Source organism: Rhinatrema bivittatum, chromosome 2 (genome assembly GCF_901001135.1).
Source record: "Rhinatrema bivittatum chromosome 2, aRhiBiv1.1, whole genome shotgun sequence".
Taxonomy (NCBI): Eukaryota; Metazoa; Chordata; class Amphibia; order Gymnophiona; family Rhinatrematidae; genus Rhinatrema; species Rhinatrema bivittatum.
Genome location: NC_042616.1, coordinates 689,744,407 through 689,765,258, shown reverse-complemented (window position 1 = coordinate 689,765,258; position 20,852 = coordinate 689,744,407). Strand labels below are relative to the sequence as shown.

General features: G+C 49.4%; 1 protein-coding gene across 2 annotated transcripts in view; it reads right to left on the bottom strand.

The window, feature by feature from the left end:
* The window catches only part of E2F5 (E2F transcription factor 5), a 147,491-nt gene that overhangs the window by 2,530 nt on the left and 124,109 nt on the right, over positions 1-20,852 (bottom strand). For both annotated transcript variants that reach the window (XM_029591583.1, XM_029591584.1), the window contains exon 8: positions 17,982-18,026. In XM_029591583.1, the coding sequence (XP_029447443.1) occupies positions 17,982-18,026 (45 nt within the window). The remainder of the gene's footprint in view (positions 1-17,981; positions 18,027-20,852) is intronic.

Genomic DNA, 20,852 nt, shown 5'->3' with positions numbered 1-20,852 from the left:
CGTTTTGAGTGAGCAGATGCGGATCCGTTCCCAGAGGGATGTGCCTGCGGATGGAGAGATCCTGGAGTATGGGAAACCACACTTGGCGTGGCCAGTGGGGAGCTATCAGGATCATGGTTCCCCTGTCCTGGCGTAGCTTCACGAGAGTCCTTGACAGAAGAGGAAGTGGAGGGAATGCATAAAGCAGACCTGTCGTCCACTTGAGGGAGAAGGCATCCCTCGGCTGAGAGTGTTGGCTCCGAATGAGAGAGCAATAATTGTCCACTTTGTGGTTCTGAGGGGACGCAAAGAGGTCTATGCAGGGAAAACCCCACTTGTGAAACAGAGAGGTCACTACCAGAGGATCGAGTGACCACTCGTGTGGCTTGAAGACACGGCTTAGCTGGTCTGCCAATACATTGTCTACTCCCGGCAAGTAAGTGGCCTTGAGGTACATGGAATGGGAGAGGGCTTCTGCCCAAATCTGCGCAGCTTCCTGACATAGAAGGAAGGAGCCTGTGCCTCCCTGCTTGTTTATGTACCACATGGCCACTTGGTTGTCGGTCTGGATTAAGATTATCTGATCTGATAGATGATCTTTGAAAGTTCTGAGCGCGTAGCGAATTGCTCGAAGTTCCAAGAAATTTATCTGGTATTCGGCTTCCTCTGGCGACCACAACCCTTGGGTTTGTAATCCGTCCACATGGGCCCCCCAACCGATGTGGGAAGCATCGGTGGTTAGGATTACCTGTGGATCTGGGAGGAGAAAGGGTAAGCCCTGAAGGAGATTGACTTGAGTCGTCCACCAGGTTAAAGACAGGCGAAGCGCTTGTGTAACTGTGACGATGTAGGACAGAGGCTGGAAAGCTTGAAGCCATTGGTGTCGCAGAGTCCATTGCGTTACTCTCATGGCTAGTCGGGTCAAGGGAGTAACTTGAACCGAGGATGCCATGTGTCCTAGGAGGATGAGGAATTGGCGAGCTGTGGCAGTGTGTTGAGACTGGAGCTGGCGAGCTAGAGACATGAGAGTTTGGACTCGTTGAAGTGGAAGGTAGGGCTTTTGCCTGTAAGGTGTCCAAGTCTGCTCCAATGAAGGATAAGGTCTGAGATGGGACCAAGCAAGATTTCTCGTAATTGACAAGAAACCCTAAGGAGAGGAGTGTGTGAATTGTCAACTTTAGGGAGGATTGCGCAATTTGAGGGGTGGAGGCCCTGAGTAGCCAATCATCCAGATAGGGGTAGACGTGGACACCTTCCTTCCTGAGAAATGCTGCTACTACTACGAGACATTTGGTAAAGACTCGTGGAGCAGATGCCAGCCCGAAAGGTAGTACTCGGTATTGATAATGGTCGTGGCCTATCAGAAAACGCAGATACTTGCGATGAGATTGTGTTATCGCAATGTGGGTATAAGCGTCCTTGAGGTCGAGAGAGCACAGCCAATCCCCCTTTTGCAACAGAGGGAGCAAGGCGCCCAGGGTTACCATCTTGAACTTCTCTTTTTGCAGATACTTGTTGAGGGCCCGAAGGTCCAGAATTGGACGTAACCCCCCTGATTTCTTTGGTATTAGGAAGTATCTGGAATAGAATCCTTTCCCTTGTTGACAAGGAGGGACGGGTTCTATAGCATTTGATTGTAGAAGAAGGGATACTTCTTGATGTAATTGAGTCAAATGGCTGGTTAGACTCCATGCCTGAAGGGGCGGGGAGTCTGGCGGAAGTGTTGTGAAGTTGAGGTGGTAACCCTGTGCGATAATTGCTAGCACCCAGTGATCTGAGGTAATCTGTTTCCAACGGGGTAAGAAGTGGTACAGCCGACCTCCCACAGGGATGTGTGGAAGAGGGAGTTGGCATGTGCTCAGTACAGGGAAGTCAAAGGCCCGCCGCAGGCCCAGGAGGTGGGGCTACAGTAGGTCTTTGCTTTCTCGGCTGACGAGGCTGAGGCCTGTTAGAGGACCGTGCAGGACGAGCCCTAGTTGACGGAGGGTAGTAGCGGCGTGGTCGAAAGAACAACTTCTTAGAGTCCTTCTTTTGCGGTTGCTTGGAGGTCACCTCAGGTGGGACAGATGAGAGTTGTTTCAACGTCTCATGGTGGTCTTTTAACTCCGCCACAATTTGTTGAATTTGCTCTCCAAACAAATTGTCGCCTAAGCAGGGCAAATCAGCAAGACGATCTTGGACCTCTGGGCGAAGGTTGGATGACTTTAACCAAGCCCAACGTCTGGCTGAGATGGCTGTGGCTGAAACCTTCGTGGAAGCATCGAATATGTCGTAGGCAGTCCTAATCTCGTGCTTCCCTGCCTCAAATCCCTTGTGAAGAAGGGCTTGAAGCTGCGGTTGATATTGGTCCGGCAACGTGTCAGCATAGTCTTGCATCTGCTTAAGGATGGCTCTGTTGTATTGAGTCATGTAAAGTTGATATGAAGCTATGCGTGAAATCAACATAGCTCCATGATACACTTTCCGTCCCACACTATCCAGGAACTTGTTGTCCCTGGTAGGTGGGGTAGAAGAGTGCGGCTTAAGACGCTTGGCCTTCTTCTGCGCGGACTCAACCACAACAGAGCGATGATCCAGTTGAGGTTTTTGGAAACCTGGTGCTGACTGGACAAGGTATGTGGAGTCAGCTTTCTTGTTAACTGGTGACACCGATGAAGGAGATTCCCAGTTTTTCTTGAGCAGATCCAAAAACACCTGGTGTATAGGGATGGAAGCGATGATTTTTGGAGCATCCAGAAATTGAAGTAGTTCCATCATCTGGTGTCTGTCATCAGCTTCAGATTGTAGTTGAAAAGGTACAACTTCTGACATCTCTTTCACAAAATTAATGAAAGATAGATCCTCAGGAGGAGATCTTTTTCTACTCTCTGTAGGAGATGGTGGCGAAGGTAAATCTGTGTCAGAAGAGGTATCATCATCATCACCCCAGGTATCGTAAGGATCATGTGGGGCTTGTAGCCCTGATGGACCTGGCTGAGGCTCTGAAGGCATCGATGGAAACCGAGGTGGAATCGGTGCGGTAGGTGGAACCAGAAATGGCATCGATGGCTTCGGTGCTGCCGATGGAATCGATGGAGCCGAAGGATAAATCGGTGGAGATATACCAGAAGGTACCGATGGAACTACCCCGGAAGGGGGAATTCGAAACTGTGTTTCTCCTGCCGATGAGAAACCAGTCGGAGACGGTGGTGTTGTCGATGGCACTGGAATCACCGATGGAAGGGCCATCATGAGTGCCTCCATGCGGCTCAGTAGCGGTGCTAGCGCTTGTATCAACGGCTCGGTGGTCGGTTCTCTCCTCGGTGGCGAAGCCGGTGCCGGGGGCTGTACTGGAACCGGTGCCGGAGACGGTGCCGATGGAGGTTGTAATTTCTTCATCGCTTTCTCGATGGCCACCTGGACCAGCCGGTCCAGTTCTGCCCGGAGACCAGGGGTAACCATACCCGGCTCGACGGGAGAGGGAGGCTGAGGCAGGGCCGGAGGGACCACCGTAACCGGTGGGATCACGGACCCCACACCCCGAGAGGGTGAGGGTTTCCTCGATGCCGGCGAACGAGACGTGGAGGGTGTCCGGTCTGTTCGCGGCTTCTTTGTCGGTGGCTCGGCTTGAGCAGAGGTCGATGGCTGTGGATCCTCGCCAGGCCGAGACTTGTGCCGTCGATGGCGGTGCTTTTCCTTCCGATCCCCTCGCCCATCCGGGGAAGGGACGGGAGTCGACGGCCGAGAAGTGATCGATGGCGGATGGTCACCGGAGGGTTGACGATGATGGTACAACTTCGACGGTGCCGGTTCCGATGACGTCGATGCTATCGATGGCGTTGGGGTGGGTGCATGGAAGAGGAGCCCCATCTTCTCCATCCTGGCTTTGCGACCCTTGGGTGTCATTAAGGCACATTTGGTGCAAGTCAGGACATCATGCTCACTACCCAAACACATTACACAAACCCTGTGGGGGTCTGTGATGGACATAGTCCGGGTACAATCCGGACAACGACGGAACCCCGTTGCCATGGCTGGAAGCCAAAATTTAGGCTGGGGATCGGTAAGTGCCAACAGGCCTCGAGGGCCAAATTCGACGGCAGTCGATGGAAGAAGGCAAAAAACTTACCGGGTTCCGTAAGATGACTAAAAAATTTGTCGAAGGGAGACCCCTGAGGGGCAAATTTTCTTAGGAAATTAAGTTCCAAATTCCTGTCAGGAACGTGGTTAGAGAGCTCCTTTCACCGCGTGGCAACTGCTGCGCGGAAAAAAGAAGACTGAAGGGAGACCCCTGCTGGCTGCAGGGTCAGTGCCTTGCTGGGCATGCCCAGTAGGGGCCAGTCAAAGTTCTATTAAACTTTGACAGAAGTTTTCCGTGGTGGGCTCCATCCTCGATGTCACCCATTTGTGAGGACAACCATCCTGCTTGTCCTGTGAGAACACCGTTATGACAATCCCAATTCAAAACTCATAGGTTAATGCTGCAACAAACATTTTTCATAATAGCTAGTGATAACAATTCATTTCAAATTAATATGAACAAATGCACTATAACATTCCTGCTTTATTCTTGAACTGGAGTTTTCACCTCCAAGCATCCTGAAAGCTTTCCTATCACAGCTGCTGCTTTACAAAAAAAAAACAAAAACCCTTTACCCAATGTATGTTTGATCAATATTGATGAAGAAAAAACTGACTCAAGTCAGCATGTAGCTACTCCACACAAAATTTCACAAAATATGGAAGAGTACTTTATCTTTATAAAGAGCCTCTTAGCTGGGACACTTATAATCTGAATAGTACCTGCCTTAATGGCAAGCAAGTAGAGATTCTAGGAGAGATGTTTACACCGGCAACTACATTTGAGGAAGTTCATCTACTGATGAGGTAATTTCAATATAACTACCCAGAAATGGATAGATTGATCACTGGGGCCTGTGCTGAGGCATATAATGGATTCAAGATTTAAAATATGGAGCTTATGCATACCTTGGGATTCTAACATCCAAAGGAAAAGCACTATTTCTTAAACCACATTCTGGGGCAGATTTTCAAAGGCTACACACGCAACATAAGCACGTAACCCGAGAAAATCTGCCCCTGCGCGCGCCTAGCCTATTTTACCTAGGCTTGGCAGCTGCGCGCAAGCCCCGGGATGCGCGTATGTCCTGGGGCTTGCAAAAAGGGGTGGTTCGGGGGGCGGTGTCAAGTGCTCCGGCCCAGCGGCCTGTGCGGGGGCATGTCACGGGGGCAGCTAGCCAGCAGGCGTAACTCTTGCAGCAAAGGTAGGGGGGATTTAGTTAGGGATGGGGGGTGGGTTAGATAGGGGAAGGTGGGGGCCGGGAAAAAAGTTCCCTCCAAGGCTGCTCTGATTTTGGAGCAGCCTTGGAGGGACTGGGGAAAGCCATCAGGGCTCCCCTCGGGCTCAGCGCGCACAAGGTGCACCCCCTTGCCCGCACAGAGCCAGGATTTTATAATATGTGTGCGGCAGCGCGCGCATGTTATAAAATCGGGTGTAGATTTTAAGATCTGGCCCTCTGAATTTTTCTCAGTCAACATGAGATGCAAGCTGAATGAGAATGTGATAGGTTGAAGAGATCCTGAGAGACTAGGTATCTTTTTATGACAAGAGTAACATGTGATAGACTACTAGCTGAACCTCAGAATGTTGGAGAATAGAAGCAATATTAAGAGCAAGTTTGCTTACCATAAACTGTGTTTGCCATAGATAGCAGTATGAATTAACCATGATCTGTGGGTGACATCAGCCAGTGGTACTGAATGGCTGTCTTTCTCCAAGCTAGTGGAGCTTTGAGCTCTACTGAGCATGTGTGGGAGTTTCCATGCGGGCATAGCTTCAGAGTTTCCTCAGGCTATATTAAAGCTAGTATGTGGATAGTCTTCTCTCCAAGGAGGAGGGTGGGCATCTCATGGCTAATTCATCCTGCCATCTAAGAAAATACCGTTTTTGATAAGCAAACTTGTGTGTTACTTTGGTACCTGCCCCGAATGAACAGGTGACCCCAAAGGCCTAGAATGTGGCTGTAGGAAATATCCCAATTCTTGCTAACAGGACAAGCAGCCAAAATGGACTCTGACATCAATAAAAATGGACATTGCCTGTTTTCCTATGGGCAGGCAAATGCAGAGACTGCAACTCTGTGTATATGACTGGCCTGAATAGATTTATAGCCCCTTCCCAGCAAAGCTGGAGCCGAAAAAGACTAAGAGAAACAAAACACAAACGGTGCTGTGTGAATCTGTACCAGAAAAACATTTGGGGCCTCTTTTATGGCAAGTAAGACCAATCAGAGCTGGTCTTAGCAGTTGTCCTGTCAAATATAGACAACTGTCATTCAATAGAACTGACAGATTGCTTAACTGTGTCAGCAAAAAAGACTGGCAAAAGAGCGGGAAAATCTGCTAATTAGACGCCTTAATTATGCATTTACCTGGCTATGCATGAGCTGCTGAATTATACATAGGTGAACCCTTGAAAAGGAGCCGGCTACAAGCACTCTTGGCCTTCCCTCATCATAGGATCAAACAAAGAGGTGGTCGTCCATCCAAGTGCTGTTGCTTCCACCCTGGCCAAGCTCCCCGCACCTCTGGAGAGAGAAAAGTCTGGTCCCCTCTCAGGTGTCCCTGAGTAGAGGAGCTAAGCACACCTTGCTATTAGAAAGTGGAAAAGGTGAAGCCCTTCTCAGCTCAATTCGTCCTGGTCTGGGGGATAGACCCTGCTGCCTCCTGGGTCCTGGTCATGGAGAGACCAGCTTGCTGAAGATCCAACTGCAGGTCCTTTGTGGTAAGGGCTAACTTTTTTTCCCTTGTCTGTGGGGCAGGATGGTACACAGCTCATTAGCATTCTATACATGCTAAAGAGACGCGCTTAGCAACGTGCACACAGCAACGTGCGCCTATTAGCAACGTGCGCTTGGCAACATGAATCCAGGTGACTATCGAATATGCACCCAAGTATTTTCGGGCGCCTAACATATACGCCCCTCGCCTGTGCGCTCAGTCTAGCCTGAGCGCTAGAGTGCGGCGATGAACCAGGGCAGAAGGCGAGCAGGCAGGCAAGATGGCGACCTCCTAGGCGGGAGTAGGCAGACTCCGCTGATTCTCGCTTCCTCGGAGACCAACAAGTAAAGATGTACGCCTTACCCTTGTCTTCTGCGCTTCCCGGCTGCGACCCGGGCGGTCTCTGGCTGCAGGGGGAGAGGGTGATTACAGTCACCGCCGCGCTCGAGGAAGTGCACCCGCTGCCTCTAGGCCGCGCCCAAACTCGTCTCGCTCGGGGGCCGTCCATACCGGGACCGAGGCTGCCTCTAAGTCGCGCCCGAGCCCTTCTCACTCGGGGGCTCGGGCGGGCGCGGTGGCCGACTCGCGAGTCGGCCACCGGACCGAGGCTCTTACCTCCGAGGGACCACGGAAATCACCTCGGGAAACTCAACTGGGGGAGGGACCGAATGGTATCACCACAGGAGTGCGGGGCTCGTCTTCAGGTAGGTTTCTTCTATGAATTTAGTCGTTAGAATTTGGAAAAACGCTCAGCGAGCGTGAGGTTGCTCCAAACTGCTTTGGAGACGGAAATTACTGAATTGCTGCACTTCCTGCGGGAGGTATACGTACCCGTGCTGACGTCAGATCAGTCTCCAACTGCTAGCACGAGCACACTATACCCACTTGTTTTGAGTCCATCTGCTACACACTAGGAAAGCAAAATTGTTTAACAAATATTTGTTCAGATTTCACTGTGGATGGGCTGGAGCTGGATTTTCAGAACTTTCGGGCCGATACAGAAAAACCCGCCACTCTCCTGGGTGCGCAATTCAGAAAAACAAAAAATGCAAATAAGGGCCCGCGGTAAAAGGAGGCGCTAGGGACGCGCTAGCGTCCCTAGCGCCTCCTTTTTGAAAGAAGTGGCGGCTGTCAGTGGGTTTGACAGCCGACGCTCAATTTTACCGGCGTTGGTTCTCGAACCCGCTGACAGCCACGGGTTCGGAAAACGGACGCTGCATAATTGAGCGTCCGTCTTCCAACCCGCAGTCAGATTTTTTTATTTTTGGGGCCTCCGACTTAATATCGCTATGATATTAAGTCTGAGGATGTACACTTCCCCGGCGCCGGCAGAAATTAACGGCAGCCTGTGGCAGGAGTTAATTTCTGAGAGCAAAATGTGCTGCTTGGCTGCACATTTTACTTTCTGAATCGCGCGGGAATAACTAATAGGACCATCAACATGCATTTGCATGTTGCGGGAGCTATTAGTTTGGGGGGGGGGGGGGGGGGGGGGGGGGAGGGGTTGGCCGTGCGTATAAGGGGTAAAAAATAGCGCATGGAAAATGTGCGGCCAAATTGGGGCTAAGTGCGCTCAGCCCGAGTGTGTTTGTGAGGCACTAACTAAACAAAGTAGGTAAGGCTATGGGGCTGGATGGAATACATCCAAAAGTTACTAAGGGAACTTAGAGATGTCCTGGCAGCTCCACTATCTGACCTTTTCAATGCTTGAGTCTGGAGTAGTTCTGAAGGACTGGAAAACCAAGTATAAAATAAAATACAAGACAAAAACATTCCATAAATAAAATAATATAAACTAAATCAATGTAGCAGTTACAAATGCAGGAATATGAGGTAAGTCAGCATATAGGTAGTAAGATTTACCAGAAAACAGCTCCTCATGCTGTCCCCCCGCAATCAACCCCTCTTTTCTTCTTCCCCATATTCATCTACCATCTCAACTATCACAGCTTTTTTTCCGTCACTAGCCCCAGAAGCATTCACCCTCTTCTGGAAGGGTCCATGGACCAAGGTTAGTCAACATGAATTTAGATTAATTGAAACAATGCTTGTAAAGGCATTTACAAGCATTGTAAATGCCTGTAACTAATAAATGCCAAAATAAATGCCAAAATAACTGATGCCCTCAACACCCCCTCAAACTTAGAAAATCAAATATCTACAAGCAATAACACGCCATGGTTCAATTTCGAACCAATCTCTCCTATTGAAACAGAAAAAATGCTGAGAAAAATAAACCCAGCACGTCATGACATGGACACCATCCCCACTCAAGAGCTAAAGGAAATCGCTCACTCCATAGCCCCGATAGTCACAGCAATTATCAACAAATCACTCGAGGAAGGCGAGTTCCCTAACAAGCTAAAAATCGCATCAATCAAACCAATACTTAAGAAAAACCTTAGCCCAGAAGACCTGAACAATTACCGCCCAATATCAAACCTACCCGTAGCCTCCTTGCTAAATTTACTGAGAAAGCGGTCCTGAAACAACTCAATGAACATCTTGACAACCACAAAATACTACATCCCACCCAACACGGCTTCAGGAAAAATCTCAGCACAGAAACCCTTCTACTCAACCTCTCCAATACCATACTAAGAGGATTAGACAACAAAACTGGCCACCTACTGATCCTCCTCGATCTTTCCGCAGCCTTTGACACAGTAGACCACAAGACGCTAATAGCCAGCCTAGAAACCATTGGGCTCGCCGGCAAAACTCTAGTCTGGTTCTCCTCTTTCCTAAATAACAGGTTCTACAAAGTCTCCATCAACAACAAATCTTCCGAAGCCATCCCCCTTGAAACAGGAGTGCCACAAGGGTCGGCTCTATCGGCCATACTCTTCAACATTTACCTACTACCCCTTTGCCAACTCCTATCAAGCCTAGAAATAACTTATTACATGTATGCCGACGACATTCAACTCCTCATCCCAATCACTTCCACCTTAGAAGACGCATTGTCGACAGCAGCCACACACCTTGATACAATTCGAAATATGCTAAACCACCTAAAACAATGCCTAAACATGAACAAAACCGAATGCATGCTAATCAGAAGAAAAATCTCAGGATCATTAACCACACCACCCTTCCAAATTGACAACCTCAGCATACAACTCAAAGATAACGTGAAAGACCTTGGCATTTGGATTGACAGCGAACTAAACTATAAAAAACACATTGCAACAAAAACAAAAGAAGGCTTCCGTAAACTCCAAATACTCAAACACCTAAAACCATTGCTTCACCACCATGAATTCAGAACCACCTTACAAGCCCTCATCTTCAACAGCCTAGACTACTGCAACTCACTCTTAATAGGTCTACCTAAAACAGCCTTAAAACCGCTTCAGTTACTACAGAATGCCGCAGCCAGAGTCCTAACTGGGAAAAAGAGATCCGACCACATCACCCCCGTACTCAACAATCTACACTGGCTTCCGATAGACAAAAGAATAGAATTCAAAGTTCTAACAATTCTACACAATGCAATTCATAAGGCCGACAACACAGCTCTGAACAACGTCATACATGTACACAGGTCACTACGCACGACCAGGTCAACAAGTCACCTACATCTAGAAGTGCCACCACTACCGCTAGCCAAACTGCCCTCCACAAGAAACAGAGCCATTTCCATTGCTGGCCCGAATCTATGGAACTCCTTACCACAACACCTGAGCTCACATGAAAATCTTAAAGCTTTTAAAAAAGAACTCAAAACATGGCTTTTCAACCAAACACTCAAGGATGGCATAGGATAGCACAACAGACCACACCTACTGCAACTCATCTCAGAGTTTGCAATATCATTCCATTGACTTTCTCTCTGACTCACCAAATCCTCACCTATCATCTCCCTCTAACAATTCCTCCCCATACATAATTTGAGCACGGCTATATACCTCGTTATATGATTTATATTGTTTGTTTTTCTATCTATTGGACTAAGTTATTGTTCAGTACCAGTTCATGTTACTGTTTAAATGCGTTAGATGTAACAGGTTGTTATAAATGTAAACCGGAGTGAAGGCATTTTTTTGCTATACCTCGGTATATAAAAAAAACTCCTAAATAAATAAAATAAAATAAATTTATAAAACCAATGTGGTTGGAGAGAGGGTGTTTGCAATGTATTGTTCACCATCATCTATTGGACTACTTTTTTTTTTTTTTTAAAGTATGGCCCACCAAGTGGACAGTTTGAACTTACATTTGTGGTCCGATAACTGCTCTGACCACATCCTTAAATGTTCTCACTCACGGATGTCAAAGTTAATTGTTCCCTATGAGTGGGGAGGTACAATTGACATTTCCAGAACATTCTTTAGAAAGACAAAATTGAGATGGAGGTACCCCTTCCCAATTATAAATTATGCAGCCAAGATTAAGAGTTCTGGGAGAGGGCCAGCCTCACACTTAAAGAACACTGCATCCAACTAGAGAGAGTGTATGCTCAAGGACTCACAAGGGCTGCTTCTAGTTATCAGCAAGGAATAGAAGAAACCATAATCCTCATAGCCCATCACTGCATAGGGGTGGACAAATTTAGAAGAATAGGCACTAACTAAAATATGTTTTTAGAAAGCAGGCAAAAAATTAATTTTCCTTTTTATTTGGCTTTTTTGTTTTGTTTTGTCTATTTTCACTTTTTCATTTTTGCATTATTTTTTGTCTATTTTGGATTCATCTTTTTTGGCTTGGGTTGTCTATGCTTTTTTTTTTTTTTCCTTTCTGAGCCTTTTCCCCCACCTCTCTTCGTTGCAAACAGGAAACAACCTAGGCTGCTGTGACTCTGCCTGGGCCCACTGCAGGTAATGGCTCTCTTCATACTTACCACGGCAGCAGCACCTCTTCTGTGGACAGTGATGAGCATCATGTGCGAACCGGGATTTTTTTCATCACTATTACTGCACACATAGTGCTTTTAAGTGTAGCTGATTTGCTAGCATTATCCCCCGTCAGATCTGTGACATAGGAGAGTTAGCCTTCTGCACAATGTTTAGATTACTTACCTGGTAATCTTTTCCTTAGTGTAGACAGATGGACTCAGTACGAATGGGATAGTATCGGCGTGCTAGCAGTTGGAGACTGATCCGACGTCAGTACGGGGGCGTATATAGCCCCACAGGAAGCACAGCGACTCAGTAATCTTCCTTGCAAAAGCTGTTATGGATGTGTGTACTGACGCTCAGTAAAAAGTGAAAACAGGATTCCCCTGACCGATTGACAGTAGCTGGAGACCGCCAGCATTCCCAACCGGAAAGCGTTGACACCTGGTAAAGTGCACGCTCTCATGTAAACAAAGGCATGGCTTACCTGGAACCGGTGAAACTCATGCACACAGGCAGCGGGGCGGGATGCTGAGTCCATCTGTCTACACTAAGGAAAAGGAGATTATCAGGTAAGTAATCTCAACATTTCCTGGCGTGTAGCCAGATGGACTCAATACAAATGGGATGTACCAAAGCTTTACTCCCAGCCAGGGCGGGAGGCTGCCTGAGGACCATGTAAGACCGCCATTGCAAATGCGGAGTCCTCCCTGGCCTGGACATCCAGACGGTAGAACCTGGAAAAGGTATGGAGGGAGGACCATGTCGCCGCTTTACAGATCTCTGCAGGTGATAGCATCCTGGACTCCGCCCAGGATGCTGCTAGTGCTCTGGTAGAATGAGCCTTGACTTGTAGAGGCGGAGACTTCCCAGCCTCCACATAAGCTGCTCGGATAACTTCCTTAATCCAGCGGGCGATGGTGGGCCGCGAGGCCACTTCACCTTGCTTCTTCCCGCTGTGTAGGACGAACAGATGGTCCGTCTGTCGCAGGTCTTGCGTCACTTCCAGATATCTGAGCAGCAATCTGCCAATGTCGAGATGGCGTAATAACCGGCCTTCTTCAGATTTCTTCAAACCCGCCGTGGTGGGCAAGGATATGGTTTGGTTAAGATGAAATTGGGAAACCACTTTAGGTAGAAAGGAGGGAACCGTACGAAGATGAATAGCCTCAGGAGTGATTCTGAGAAAGGGATCACGGCAGGACAGTGCTTGCAGCTCCGAGATGCGGCATACCGAACAGACCGCCAATAGGAATATTGTCTTCAAGGTTAGAGAACGGAGAGACAGGCCCCGAAGGGGTCTGAAGGTGGATCCCGAGAGGAAATCCAAAACAAGATTGAGGTTCCATAAGGGCACAGGCCACTGTAGTGGCGGACGAATATATGTTTGACTCCTTGCAGGAAACGAGAAACATCTGGGTGCTTGGCGATGGTCTTGCCGTCCCTCCTGGGACCATAGCAAGACAGTGCCGCCACCTGAACTCTGATGTAGCTGAGGGAAAGACCCTTCTGAAGTCCATCCTGCAGGAAATCCAACACAATAGGTATTGTGGTGGCATGTGGATTGGTGCCGTGAGTGTCGCACCATGCTTCAAATACTCTCCATATGCGAACGTAGGTGAGGGATGTGGAAAACTTGCGAGCTCGGAGGAGTGTATCAATCACGGGCCCCGAGTAACCTCTTTTCTTCAGTAAGAGAGAATTGAGCTGGATCCTCGTGTAGGATGGGACCTTGACGTAGAAGGTCCCGGAGAGGAGACAGGGGAAGAGGCTCCCCTGCCAGTAGTCTTCTCATATCCACGTACCAGGGTCTTCTTGGCCAGTCTGGTGCCACTAGAAGAACTAGGCCCCGGTGTTTCTGAATCTTGTGGACGATGGCGCCCAGCAGCGGCCACGGAGGAAAGGCGTATAACAGAGTCCTTGGCGGCCACGGCTGGACCAGGGCATCGATTCCGTGCGAGAACGGGTCGCGCCTGCGGCTGAAGTATCTGGGTACTTGCACATTGGACTTGTCCGCCAATAAATCCATGTCCGGAATCCCCCAGTGATCCACAATCATCTGGAAGGCTGTGGGTGACAGCTGCCACTCTCCCGGATTTAGCCTTTCTCTGCTGAGGAAGTCCGCTGTGGTAGTGTCCTTCCCGGCGATGTGGACGGCGGAGATGCCCAGAAGAGTCGCCTCCGCCCAAATCATCAGTGGGGCGATCTCCAGAGATACCTGTCGGCTTCTGGTTCCGCCCTGACGGTTGATGTAGGCCACCATGGTGGCGTTGCCGGACATCACTCTGACAGCTCTGTGCTTCAGTCTGTGAGCGAATCGAAGGCATGCCAATCGGACTGCCCAGGCCTCCAGGCGATTGATGTTCCACGTTGACTCCTCCCTGTTCCATCGCCCTTGCGCGGTGAGTTCTTCGCAATGTGCTCCCCAGCCGCTCAGGCTGGCATCCGTGGTGAGCAAGGTCCACATCTTCGACCCCCTGCTCAGGTGGTTGGACTGCAACCACCACCGCAACTGGGTCCGAATTCTGGCTGGTAGAGGAAGGTGCGTGGAATAGTCCCGTCGACGGGGGCTCCAGCGAGAGAGCAGGGAATGCTGTAGAGGTCTCATATGGGCCCACGCCCAAGGCACCACTTCCAGGGTGGATGCCATGAGACCCAGAACCTGCAGATAATCCCAGGCTATGGGCCGACTGGCTCCCATCAGATACTGGATACGCTGCCGAAGTTTCAACTTTCTCTTGGTCGTAAGACTGACCGTATCTGCCCGGGTGTCGAACTGCACTCCCAGATATTCTAGTGATTGGGAAGGCTATAGGCAGCTCTTGCTGAGGTTGATTACCCAGCCCAAGCTTTCCAGAAGGGCGATCACTCTGTCGGTTGTCCGAAGGCTCTCTTCTCGAGATTTCGCCCTGATCAGCCAATCGTCTAGGTAGGGATGGACCAGAATCCCTTCCCGCCTGAGTGCCGCAGCAACCACTACTACCACTTTGGTGAATGTCCGTGGTGACGTGGCCAACCCGAAGGGTAGAGCCCGAAACTGGAAGTGGCGGCCCAGAACCTTGAAGCGCAGGTAGCGCTGATGATCTGGATGGATCGGAATATGAAGATAGGCTTCTGACAGGTCTAACGCCGTGAGGAATTCTCCGGGCTGGACTGCGGCTTTGACGGAGCGCAGAGTTTCCATGCGAAACCTCGGTACCCGTAAGTATCGGTTGACGGACTTGAGGTCCAGGACAGGCCGAAAGGTGCCCCCTTTCTTGGGTACCATGAAATAAATGGAATAGTGTCCAGAATTCACTTCCCAGGCAGGTACTGGGATGATGGCGTTCAAGGACAGGAGCCTCGCCAGGGTAGCTTCCAATGCTGCCTTCTTGTGCATGGGACATGAAGATTCCACAAACTTGTCCGGAGGAAGATGATGAAAGCCCAGATAATATCCTTCCCGGATAATGGCGAGGACCCACTGGTCCGACGTGATCTCGACCCATCTGGGGTAGAAGAGGGTCAACCTGCCCCCTATGGCCCCGTCCCCCAGATGAATCGGCAAATTCTCATTGTGAGGCGCGACCGGGACCAGAGCCCGGACCAGCCCCCCTCTTGTGCTGCTTGGTCCGAAAGGACCGATTCCGGGCCTGAGGACGTGTTACCTGATAGCGACCCCTATACGGAACAAAGCGCTGTGAACTCCTGTCCCTGGAGGACCTTGGAAAGGAGCGCTGTCCCCTTCTGGACCGATCTTCCGGCAGTCTAGGCACTGGAGAGGCACCCCAAGTAGTGGCTAGCTTATCAAGGTCACTGCCAAACAGAAACGAGCCCTTAAAGGGCAACCTAGTGAGGCGAGACTTCGAAGGTGCATCAGCTGACCATGTCCGGATCCAGAGCTGCCTCCTGGCGGCTACGGAGGATGAAATCCCCTTAGCTGTAGTCCGGACCAAATCCGATGCCGCATCTGTGAGAAAGGAAAGGGCTGACTCCATGTCAGCCGCTGGAGCGTTGTTCCTGACCTGAGACAAGCAGGCACGTGTCACCACTGTGCAGCAAGCTGCAATCCGCAAAGAAAGAGCTGCCACCTCAAAAGTTTGTTTCAGAATGGCGTCCATTCGCCGGCCATGAGGCTCCTTGAGGGCCGTCCCCCCCTTCCACTGGAATGGTAGTGCGCTTGATTACAGCGCTAATCAAGGCGTCCACCTGAGGACACACCAGCAGGTCCTGGAGAGCCGGTGCCAATGGGTACATGCCCTTCAGGGCCCGGCCCCCTTTGAATGAAGCCGCCGGTGTCGCCCATTCCAAATCTATCAGTTGTTGAGCTGCTTGCAAGAATGGAAAATGGCGGGCTGTAGGACGAAGACCTTCCAGCAGGGGGTTCTGCGCAGAAGGTACCGAAGCGCTGGGACCAATTATATCCAATTCCGCCAGACACTGAGACACCAGGTCGGAGAGATCCTCCCTTAGGGAAGAACCGCCTCATGGTTCTATATGGCTCAATCCCTGGGGGAAGGTCCCCCTCGTCTGGGAGTTCGGACTCGTCCGGTGAAACCTCCTGGTCCGATTGATCTGGACTGTCCAGCGGCGGGAGGTCCCGCTCCCGATAAGACTGTGAGGGTCCAGGAACAGGATCCATAGGCGCTGCCACCGCAGCGGCAGCCGCAGCAGCCGCCGCAGTCACAGCCACCACAGGAACCGCAGCAACCGCAGGAACAACAGGAGCAGCAGGGACAGTAGGGTCGGGATGGGAAGCCGTTTGCATCTGGACGAAGGCATGAATCCCCTTAAAGAGATCCATCCAGGAAATTGAAGCAGCCTCTAATCGCCGGGGTACAAGATCCCCCGGGATCCCTGATTGGTCGAGACTGCCCCCCAAATCCGGGGTAGCCCCTGGGGAACTGTCAATAAACTGCAGCTGAGACCGGTCCTGGCCTGAGGGTCCCCCGGCCTCCTCACATTGGGCACATAGGGAGTCTGGCCCAGTACTGCGCGTGGCTCTAAGGTGGCATGCAGAGCAGAGGCCAAGGGCAGTAATGCCTGAGACAAGCGGTGCCGCCGCTGAAGATGCGGCTGCGTTCTGATCCATTCCAAGTATAACCAGCGCGCAAGAATAAGCGGTAGCAAGATGCGCTTAATACAACAGGCGCACAATAATAATAATATGCGGCAGCAATAGGCGCTTAATACAACAGGCGCACAATAGTAACAATATGCGGCAGCAATAGGCGCTTAATACAACAGGTGCACAATAGTAACAATATGCGGCAGCAATAGGCGCTTAATACAACAGGCGCACACTAAGAATAATATGCGGCAGCAACTGGCGCTGAATAGAACAAGCGTGCAACAATAAGCAATAGGCACTCAGCCAATGGTATTCAATAGGCTTTCAGCACTAAGCAGTTAGCAATATACGCTCAATGGCATTGAATAGGCTTTCAGCACTAAGCAGTGAGCCAAAATACGCTTAATGGCCATCAATAGGCTCTCAGCAATATGCGGCTAACAATATACTCACAGTGGCAGCCAATATGCATGCACAGAAACAATGCAATATACGCACAAGGAGGAAGAAAGCCGTGCCTATTACGGGCACGGAATACCTGAACACGGCCACAAAATGGCGTCCTCCACGGCTTGCCACGCCGCCGATCCTCTATACTTCGGAGACCCGTAAGAAGAGATGTACGCCTTACCAGATCTTCGGCGCTTCCTGGCTGGAACTTAGGCGGTCTCCGGCTGCGGGGGGAGGGACCACCTCACCGCCGCGATTGAGGAACTGCACCCGCTACCTCGTCCACACCGGGACCGAGGGCCTCGAAGCCTCACCCGAGCCTCGCCGGGGGGCTGTGCCCCTGCCGCGGTTCGGCCGGACCGAGGACTTCCACCTCCGGGGGACCACGGTAATCACCCCGGGAAGCTCAACTGGGGGGAGGGAAAGTATCCCCTGAGGAGCGCGGGGCTCAATAGTCGTGTAGATAGGTAAAGTAGAATCTAGAATAAGAAAGAGAAAAAAATTAAAGTAGTCTTGGAAAGCACGCTCAACCAGCGTGCAGGCACTCCAAACTGCTTTGGAGACGGAAATTACTGAATCGCTACGCTTCCTGTGGGGCTATATACCCCGTGCTGACGTCAGATCCGTCTCCAACTGCTAGCACGCGGATACTATCCCATTTGTACTGAGTCCATCTGGCTACACGCCAGGAAATGTAGTAACACTCCTTGGTAAGTAAAAGCACATCACAAAGTTATACCATTGATAATATAGCAAAACAAAATAGACACTCACCAAGTTATACTGATGTTTATCAGTATATTTACACTTTCATTCATAAAGTTATGAAAATTTATAAAGTAAGTATTTGCCATCTAACAGGATACAAGTGCTGAAAAACATACCATCAGAAGACATTAGTTCATCAATGAGGTCGTCATTAATAAGTCCTATGAACAGAACAAAATACATATTTGTAAGTAAAACAGCTAATTTTTTTTGTTTGTTTTTAATAGTTCAGTCTACTAGATCTGCTAATATATTAGTACAGTTCACTGGAGGGTCATTTTGTAACATTCTCATTGATGTAAAGTCTGCTGGTACATTTTACCAGTTGACTTTACACCAGTTTTTGAAAAGAAAGCATGCTTGTACTTTCCATTTGAAAATTATCATACCAAAACTACCAGCACATAGTTACACTTGCTAATTGGACCAATAATATGGGTAGCCAGAACATTCACTTCCCTCCGCATCTACCCTTTTACAACGAATCACACATAAAATACATAGACAACAGGAAAAGGCTGCAGCTTTATTATAACAAACCACCAAGTGCTTGAGCCCACCAGAACAAGCTTAAGGAACTCCCAGTGACCGCCCGCCACCAGCCAGCAAAGATGACCACCATCAGGCCTACCGGTTCCCCACATAGCACAATCTCCCATGACCCCCGCCACCGCCCAGCAAGGAGCCATATGAGGACAGCTGCACCCAGTTGTCCACAAAGAGTTTGACATGACCCCATCAAGTCGGCAGGCAATTCAGTATAACACTGACCCCCAAATCAGCTTGGGCAACCCGCCCCCCCCCCCACCCCAAGCTGTGACAAAATATAAACACCCCCAATAACAATTTAAATATAAGGGCAGGTGGGAGGGATGCAACCGCGACTGAAATGGCACAGACGGCTCTGCACTGCCTCAGAAGCCCTCCTGAGACCAAAACTCCTCCCATACCTGACAAGCTAAGCCCCCCCAGGCAGCCAATCAGCTCCCATCCCTCTCTGGTTCAAATTTAAACCAGCAACAGCTCTACACTAACTGACTGCCAATCCAGTCGAACCATGTCCCCCATTGCCCTTACCACCCCCCCGGCCTGCTCATGAAGTGAGCCTGGCACCACAATACTACGAGCAACCAGGTAAAAGGCCCGTCTGCTCTCCTATTTAATAAAATGTGTGCTAAAATCAGAGTAAATTTTAGTGTGGGTTTTGCTTAATGCTAGTGTAAAAAACAGATGTTTCTGCAAGATGCAGTAAGCTAATGGAATGTGTTAAATGAAAAAAATGTACTAAAATGTGAATTCACCTGAACAATTCATACTAATGCAGAAAACTGCTTTAAAAAGGGTTTTCAAACAGGAATAAAGAGGTAAATAGTTGGAGTGTGACTAAAATCACCTTTCATGCATGACTGGCACTTTGACTTAGGTACAAACTCGCATGCAAAGCCATTTGAGGAAGGCATACCAAGTGAAATCAAAAGATAAGCTCTCTAGGGAAGGCACTTACAGCCAAACAGTATGCTGTGCATTCCTAATGGCTATAGTTGCCCATTCCTGAAAGCTTGACAGTGAAATCAAAGGGTTGAGTCATTCCAATTTCAAGCGTTTATCTCATTATGCCTGTCTAAAGCAAATTAACATAATCAGGCCAATGCAATATCGGCTTTCCTAACATGCGCCCAGCCACATCTCCTGGGCATGCAATGCATTATTTAAATGATGGGTCATGCTAAAAAAGACCCGCTAGAGATTAATTGTGCGTCATTAGTGCGTCCATGGCATCGGGTGCCCAGGAGAAGTGGCTGTGCACTGGTTAGGAAAACAATTAATGAGCATCCATTTCCCTAATCTGACTGCCGGCAAACTTTTTTTCATGCGACTTTCTGTGGTTCCTCCTACTTAGTATTGGGATAACCAAAGCAGTATTTTGGGCTTTTTTTGTGGCTTTCTGGGTTTTTATTGGGTTTTTTTTCAGATGGCTCAAAGTGCGCAAGACTTAACACCAGATCTGGAGCTGGCGTTAAGTTTTCTGTGTTAAAATATGTGCATCGGGTGAATGGTGATTTTTTGCATCGGGGGTAATAGCTAATAGCCTCATCTAATGCACTTACATATGATGAGCGCTATTAGCTTCATGCTGGTTTGGACGCGCTAATCCCCTTATTGTAACGGGTGTTAGCCTAGCACGTCAAAATGCGCATCCAAGAGCTTGTTAGTCTATGCACTAGGCTCACCACACGATATAGCTTTGAACTGAAAGTGGATTTTCAGGTTAACTCTTTGGCCTGAGGGGAGAGCAGAGTTGCTTACCTGTAAAGATGTTTCTTCTAGAGCAGCAGGATGATAGACCTCACACATGGATGACATCAGATGGAGCCCGGCACGGAACTTTGATCTCAGAGACTCTAGAACTCTCAAACATGCCCTGAGCATGTGCAGCTGTAGTCATTACCCTTCCTCATAGGCAGAGTCCCTCAGTCCATGATACTCCTGGGGGAATTCTGCGCTACTGCGGAATGCAGAATTTGTGCAGAATTCCCCCCCTGTGCAGAATTGCCAAATTGTTGATCTGAAGGATGTGTATACTCACATTGAGATCTTCCCTACTCACCGGACGTATCTCCAATTTGTGTTGGAATAAAGGCACTTCCAGTATCGCATGCTGCCGTTTGGGCTCACATCTTTACAAAATACCTGGCTATAGTGGCGGCACACCTTCGCAAACTGGGAGTTCGTTTCCCCATATCTAGATGATTAGCTGGGCAAGAGCACCTCTCGGGTGGGGGCCAACAGATCCGTGCGCTTGACCATCTGGGTGTTGGAGACACTAGGGTTCTTCATAAACTATCCCAAGTCCCATCTCAGCCAGTCACCTCAATTGGACTTTATTGGAGCCCTGCTAAATGACTCAGGCCAGGGCCATCAACCTGATGGCCATCACGGCAGAGATTCAACAGAGCCAGTAGGTGTCAGCTTGACACATGTTGAGG